The sequence below is a fragment of the Carettochelys insculpta genome, unplaced genomic scaffold, assembly GCF_033958435.1.
Source record: "Carettochelys insculpta isolate YL-2023 unplaced genomic scaffold, ASM3395843v1 scaffold_0036, whole genome shotgun sequence".
NCBI classification, from domain to species: domain Eukaryota; kingdom Metazoa; phylum Chordata; order Testudines; family Carettochelyidae; genus Carettochelys; species Carettochelys insculpta.
The window spans coordinates 169,564-176,400 of NW_027439073.1; the positions used below are offsets into that span (position 1 = coordinate 169,564).

General features: G+C 71.5%; 1 protein-coding gene across 1 annotated transcript; it reads right to left on the reverse strand.

The window, feature by feature from the left end:
- Positions 1 to 1,895: 1,895 nt before the first annotated feature.
- On the reverse strand, positions 1,896 to 5,374 carry ZNHIT1 (zinc finger HIT-type containing 1). Its single transcript, XM_074983116.1, is given in 6 exon segments — positions 1,896 to 2,082; positions 3,604 to 3,773; positions 3,991 to 4,070; positions 4,747 to 4,803; positions 4,806 to 4,916; positions 5,353 to 5,374. Coding segments are annotated over 6 exon segments (462 nt in total). The 3' UTR covers positions 1,896 to 2,060.
- Between the last annotated feature and the right edge of the window lie 1,463 nt (positions 5,375 to 6,837).

A 6,837-nucleotide genomic window follows, 5' to 3' on the forward strand; every position in this document is an offset into this window, starting at 1 on the left:
CTGCCTGAGCCCTGTGCCAGCCGCCCAAGCTCCGTACCTGCCATCCGAGCCCCCTACCAGCTGCCCGAGGCCTGTGCCACCCGCCAGATCCCCGTGCCACCTGCCAGAGTTCTGTGCCACCTGCCCACGCCCCGTACCAGCCGCCCGAGCTCCGTACCTGCCATCCGAGCCCCCTACCAGCCACCTGAACCCCGTACCAACCACCAAATCCCCGTGCCACCTGCCAGAGCTCTGTGCCACCTGCCCACGCCCCATGCCAGCTGCCTGAGCCCTGTGCCAGCCGCCCAAGCTCCATACCTGCCATCCGAGCCCCCTACCAGCTGCCCGAGGCCTGTGCCACCCGCCAGTCCCATGTCAGCCGCCTGAGCCCCGTACCAGCTGCCCAAGCTCCGTACCTGCCGTCCGAGCCCTGTAGCAGCCGCCTGAGCCCCATACCAGCCACCTGCCCCAGCCCCGTACCAGCCACCTGCACCCCATGCCAACCACCAGAGCTGCCCACGCCAGCCACCAGATCCCCGTGCCACCTGCCAGAGCTCTGCGCCAGCTGCCCGAGCCCCCTACCAGCTGCCCACGCCCCATGCCAGCCACCTGAGCCCCGTACCAGCCGCTCAAGCCCCCTACCAGCTGCCCACGCCCCATGCCAGCCACCTGAGCCCCGTACCAGCCGCTCAAGCCCCCTACCAGCTGCCCACGCCCCATGCCAGCCACCTGAGCCCTGTACCAGCCGCTCAAGCCCCCTACCAGCTGCCTACACCCCGTGGCAGCCACCTGAGCCCCGTACCAGCCGCTCAAGCCCCCTACCAGCTGCCTACACCCCGTGGCAGCCACCTGAGCCCCATACCAGCTGCTCAAGCCCCCTACCAGCCGCCCGAGCCCCCTACCAGCTGCCCACCTGCCTGGGCCCTGCACTGCCAGAGCCACCTGCCCAAACCCTGCGAGCAGCCCACCCGAGCCCCCCCCGTGCCCCAAAGCCAGGCCCCCCCCCACTCTGACCCCCTCCCCTGAGCCAGGCACCCCCAGCCCCCCATCTCACCTCCCCTCCCTGACTCTCCTCTGCAGAAGGCCCGAGCCTCACTGGGTCTTTGCCGGCTGCCAGCCACCCACTTAAAACAGCAGGGGCTGACAGCTGGAGGCAAAGGCAGTGGGGGCTGGTGGTTAGAGCAGGGGGGCCGGGAGCCAGGACTCCTGGGTTCTCTCCCTGGCACTGGGAGGGCAGTGGGAGCTGGTGGTTAGAGCAGGGGGCCGGGAGCCAGGACTCCTGGGTTCTCTCCCTGGCGCTGGGAGGGCAGTGGGGGCTGGTGGTTAGAGCAGGGGGTGGGAGCCAGGACTCCTGGGTTCTCTCCCTGGCGCTGGGAGGGCAGTGGGGGCTGGTGGGTAGAGCAGGGGAAGGAGCCAGGACTCCTGGGTTCTCTCCCTGGCGCTGGGAGGGCAGTGGGGGCTGGTGGGTAGAGCAGGGGAAGGAGCCAGGACTCCTGGGTTCTCTCCCCGGCGCTTGGAGGGCAGTGGGGGCTGGTGGTTAGAGCAGGGGGTGGGAGCCAGGACTCCTGGGTTCTCTCCCCGGCGCTTGGAGGGCAGTGGGGGCTGGTGGTTAGAGCAGGGGGTGGGAGCCAGGACTCCTGGGTTCTCTCCGCAGCGCTGGGAGGGCAGTGGGGGCTGGTGGTTAGAGCAGGGGGTGGGAGCCAGGACTCCTGGGTTCTCTCCGCAGCGCTCGGAGGGCAGTGGGGGCTGGTGCTTAGAGCAGGGCACACCAGCTCCCCCGTGTGCCTCAGTTTCCCCTCGGTGCAACAGGGTGGACCCCCATTGCAGAGAGCTGAGGATGGATCTGTGCCCCCCACACTCGGCGCCCTGGGGCCCTGCCCCCCCCCCCCCCCCCGCTGGGCCTGCAGGACGCACACCAGGCAGTTAGGACAGACGGTTTATTGACGAGCAATCAGAGGGCAGCCAGAATCCGCCCCCAGCCCAGGGCAGCAGGATCGGGCCCTCCCCTGGAGCCCGGCAAGATCTCTGCCCCACCCCCCTGCAGCAGATGGGGGTCCTCCTGAGGGGGGTCCCCGGCACAGCTACACTGTCCACTTGAGACACCTGCAAAGAAACAGAGAGAGAGTGTGTGGGGGGGGGGTCGGCCAGGGCACCCCACTGGGGGGGGGGCTCCAGTCTCTGGGGGTTGCCCCGGCCCCCCCCGGCAGCAGAGGGACGGGAGGGGCGAGAATTAATGGAGAAGCCCAAAACCTCCAGCAGCCGCAGGACGTGGGGGGGGGCAAGTCTGGGGGCGGTGGGGTACTGGGGGTTGCAGGGGCAGGTGGGGTGGAGAGGAGGGCCCCAGCGGATGGTGGGGAGCAGCAGGGGGACCCCTGGGGGGACTTCTGGGCAGAGCAGGGGCAACCTGGGTACACCCCCAGGTGTGGGGAACAGGGGGCCCTGGATGGGTTCCCAGGGGTGCTGGGGAGTGGGGCTCCGCGGTGTTTGGGGGCTCCAGGGGGTCCCTGTGGTGGTGGGGGGTCCTGGGGGGCTCTCACAGGGTCCCCTGGTGTAGGGGGAAGGCAGGGGGGTCCCAGGGCACCCTCACTGCGTCTCCAGGTGTAGGGGGAAGGCAGGGGGGCTGTGGGCCATTGGGGGGGTACCGGGGGGGGGGGGCTCACCGGGTCTCCTGGTATAGGGGGAAGGCAGGGAGGCTGTGGGTCCCAGGGGGGCACTGGGGGGCTCACTGGGTCTCCTGGTGTAGAGGGAAAGCAGGGGGGCTGTGGATCGCAGGGGGCTCAGGGGGTTCCCAAGGGGGACTCACCAGGTCGCCTGTTGTAGGGGGAAGGCGGGGGGCTCGGGGGGGGGTCTCACTGGGACTCCAGGTGTAGGGGGAAGGCAGGGGGCGTTGGGAGCTCGGGGGGTTCCCAGTGGGGCTCACCGGGTCTCCTGGTGTCGGGGGAAGGCAGGGGGGCGTTGGGGGGCTGTGGGTCCCAGGGGGGCTCACCGTGTCTCCTGGTGTAGGGGGAAGGCAGGGGGGGCTGTGGGTCCCACGGGGGTGTTGGGGGGCTCACCGCGTCTCCTGGTGTCAGGGGAAGGCAGGGGGATGTGGGGGGGACAGGGGGCATTGGGGGGCTGTGGGTCCCAGGGGGGGCTCGGTGGGGCTCAGGGGGTCTCCTGGTGTAGGGGGAAGGCAGGGGGGGCTGTGGGTCCCACGGGGGTGTTGGGGGTCTCACCGCGTCTCCTGGTGTCAGGGGAAGGCAGGGGGATGTGGGGGGGACAGGGGGCATTGGGGGGCTGTGGGTCCCAGGGGGGGCTCGGTGGGGCTCAGGGGGTCTCCTGGTGTAGGGGGAAGGCAGGGGGGGCTGTGGGTCCCACGGGGGTGTTGGGGGGCTCACCGCGTCTCCTGGTGTCAGGGGAAGGCAGGGGGATGTGGGGGGGACAGGGGGCATTGGGGGGCTGTGGGTCCCAGGGGGGGCTCGGTGGGGCTCAGGGGGTCTCCTGGTGTAGGGGGAAGGCAGGGGGGGCTGTGGGTCCCACGGGGGTGTTGGGGGGCTCACCGCGTCTCCTGGTGTCAGGGGAAGGCAGGGGGATGTGGGGGGGACAGGGGGCATTGGGGGGCTGTGGGTCCCAGGGGGGGCTCACCGGGTCTCCTGGTGGGTGGCCAGACAGCGCACGCAGCAGTACCGCGCCCCACAGCTGATGCAGGTGTAGGGGGAGGGCAAGCCGCAGACGGCGCAGAAGTGACGCTGGGGCAGACTCGAGGGGGCCGCACAGGCCGTCAGGTAGTTGGGGCCCTCGCTGGCGCTCAGGTTCTGGGGTGGGGGGCAGGGAGTGAGCCCCCGGCCGCCCCACAGCCCCCTCGCCCTGCCCCGCCCCGCCCCGCCCCCCATGGCTCCATCCCAGCCTCTGCTGTCCCCCAAGGCCCCGGGGACCCAGCCAGATCCCCCACCCCCGGCAGCCCCTGACACCCCCACATCCCCCAGGGCAGCTCCAGACACCCCCCAGGGCCAGCCTGACCCCCAGCCGTACCTGCTCCTCCAGCAGAGCCTGGAAGTTCTTACGGAAGCGGAGTTTGAAATGGTCCCCCCGGGTCTTCTTTTTCTTCTTGCCTGGGGGGCAACGGGTCAGACACAGCAGGGACTCCCACCGCCCTCCCAGCACTGCAGGGGGGTGGGAATTGGGCAGCAGGGGACCTGGGGGAATGGGATGCAGGGTGGAATTGGGTGGGGGGACCCTGGGGCTAGGGAATCGGGGTGCAGGGGGGTTGGCAGAATGGAAATCGGGGGACCCCAGGGCTGTGGGAAATGGGATGGGGGAATTCGGGGGACACCAAGGCTGGGGAATGGGATGTGGGGTGAACCCAGGGCACAGGGGGTCCCCAGAGGGGGACTGGGGGTGCAGGATGAGCCCGGGGGCACATGGAGGGTCAGAGGACCGCATGGGGGGAGAAAGGGGGTGCACGGGACCCTAGGGCTGGGGTGGAGGGGGAATGGGATGCAGGGGGATCCCATGGCAGGGAAATGGGGCTGCGGGGGACCCAAGGGTTGGGGAATCAGGTTGCAGGGGGGCTGGGGCACATGGAGATTGGGGACCCCACAGGGGAAATGGGGATGTGGGGTGATCTCAGGGCACAGGGGGATTGGGGACCCCACATGGGGAAGTGGGGGTGTAGGGTGACCCTGGGGCACAGGGAGATGGGGGCCCCCCCGGGATCGGGCTGACCCCAGGGTGCTGGGGGACCCCATGGGGAAGAGGGGGCACAGGGGACCCCGGGGGGGGGCACACCGGTCTCCGCGTCGTCGTCGAACTGGGGCAGGCGCTTGGCCAGCTGGGGGAGCCCGCGTGGGGGTCGTCCTGGAAGTTGTCGTTCTCCAGCGCCTCCAGCTGGCGGCTCAGCCGGCGCTGCCGCGTGGCCCGGTCCAGCACCCGCCGCTGCGCCCCCTCGGGGCAGCGCCCTGCGGGGGGCGGGGTCAGAGCCGGCCCCGCCCCTCGGGAATCCCCGGCCCCGCCCCCCCTCGGGGCAGCGCCCTGCGGGGGGCGGGGTCAGAGCCGGCCCCGCCCCTCGGGAATCCCCGGCCCCCGCGGCAGCGCCCTGAGGGGGGCGGGGTCAGCGCCCGCCCCGCCCCCCGGGACTACCCAGCTCTCCCCCCCCCGCCAGCGCCCTGAAGGGGGCGGGGTCAGCGCCGGCCCCGCCCCTCGGAGAAACTCTGGCCCCGCCCCCACCCCTGAGGGAATCCCCCGCTCCCAGCCCCGCCCCTCGGGGCAGGGCCCGTCGGGGGCGGGATCAGCACCAGCTCCCACCAGCCCTGGCCCCGCCCCCCGGTCGTGCCCGGGCTCCCCCCTGCCCCCTCCCCCTCTGCTCCCCGCCGCGGCTCCCCGCCCCGCCCGCACCTGACACCTTCTTCTCCACCATGCCGGCCTGAGCCCCGGATCTGCGTCACTTCCGGCCCCCCGGCACCGCCCCCGCCTGCCATCTTTGTTCGGGGAGGCCGCACTTCCGCCCCGCGCCAGGCCCCGCCTCCTGCTCGCCCCTCCCCCCCGCGGATTCCAGAGGAGTGGGACGGGGCAGTCCCCGCCCAGGGTCCCCCCTCCCCACTCCCACTCCAGGGAGAGAACCCAGGAGTCCTGGCTCCCACCCCCTGCTCCAACCACCAGCCCCCACTGCCCTCCCAGCGCCGGGGAGAGAACCCAGGAGTCCTGGCTCCCGCCCCCTGCTCTAACCACCAGCCCCCACTGCCCTCCCAGCGCCGGGGAGAGAACCCAGGAGTCCTGGCTCCCACCCCCTGCTCTAACCACCAGCCCCCACTGCCCTCCCAGCACCAGGGAGAGAACCCAGGAGTCCTGGCTCCCGCCCCCTGCTCTAACCACCAGCCCCCACTGCCCTCCCAGCGCCGGGGAGAGAACCCAGGAGTCCTGGTCCCCGGCCCCTGCTCTAATCACCAGCCCCCACTGCCCTCCCAGCGCCGGGGAGAGAACCCAGGAGTCCTGGCTCCCGCCCCCTGCTCTGACCACCAGCCCCCACTGCCCTCCCAGCGCAGGGGAGAGAACCCAGGAGTCCTGGTCCCCGGCCCCTGCTCTAACCACCAGCCCCCACTGCCCTCCCAGCGCCGGGGAGAGAACCCAGGAGTCCTGGCTCCCGCCCCCTGCTCTAACCACCAGCCCCCACTGCCCTCCCAGCGCCGGGGAGAGAACCCAGGAGTCCTGGTCCCCGGCCCCCTGCTCTGACCACCAGCCCCCACTGCCCTCCCAGCGCCGGGGAGAGAACCCAGGAGTCCTGGCTCCCGCCCCCTGCTCTAACCACCAGCCCCCACTGCCCTCCCAGCGCCGGGGAGAGAACCCAGGAGTCCTGGCTCCCACCCCCTGCTCTGACCACCAGCCCCCACTGCCCTCCCAGCGCAGGGGAGAGAACCCAGGAGTCCTGGCTCCCGGCCCCTGCTCTGACCACCAGCCCCCACTGCCCTCCCAGCGCCGGGGAGAGAACCCAAGAGTCCTGGTCCCCGGCCCCCTGCTCTAACCACCAGCCCCTCCCTTTCCCCACTCTCCCCGCCAGGGCCCCACGGGGGACGGGGGCCCGATCCCGCCCCGCCCCGCGCCCCTCCCCGCTTTTGGCAACGTGGCGGAAACCGAAAACTTTTCCCCTTTCCCCTCAAACTCGCTTTTTTTTTTTTTTTTCAATTTTTTTCCCAGCCCTTTCTCGCTCGGGAACTTTCCAGGGCGCTGATTGGCCGGCGGGGAGGGGGGCGCGGGGGCTGATTGGCCGGCGGGGAGGGGACCCCGGGGGCTGATTGGCTGAGGGTTTGGGGGACCCCGGGGCTGATTGGCTGAGCGATTTTGGGAGCCCCCCTTTCCCTGGGGCGGGCGAAGGGGGGGCAGGGG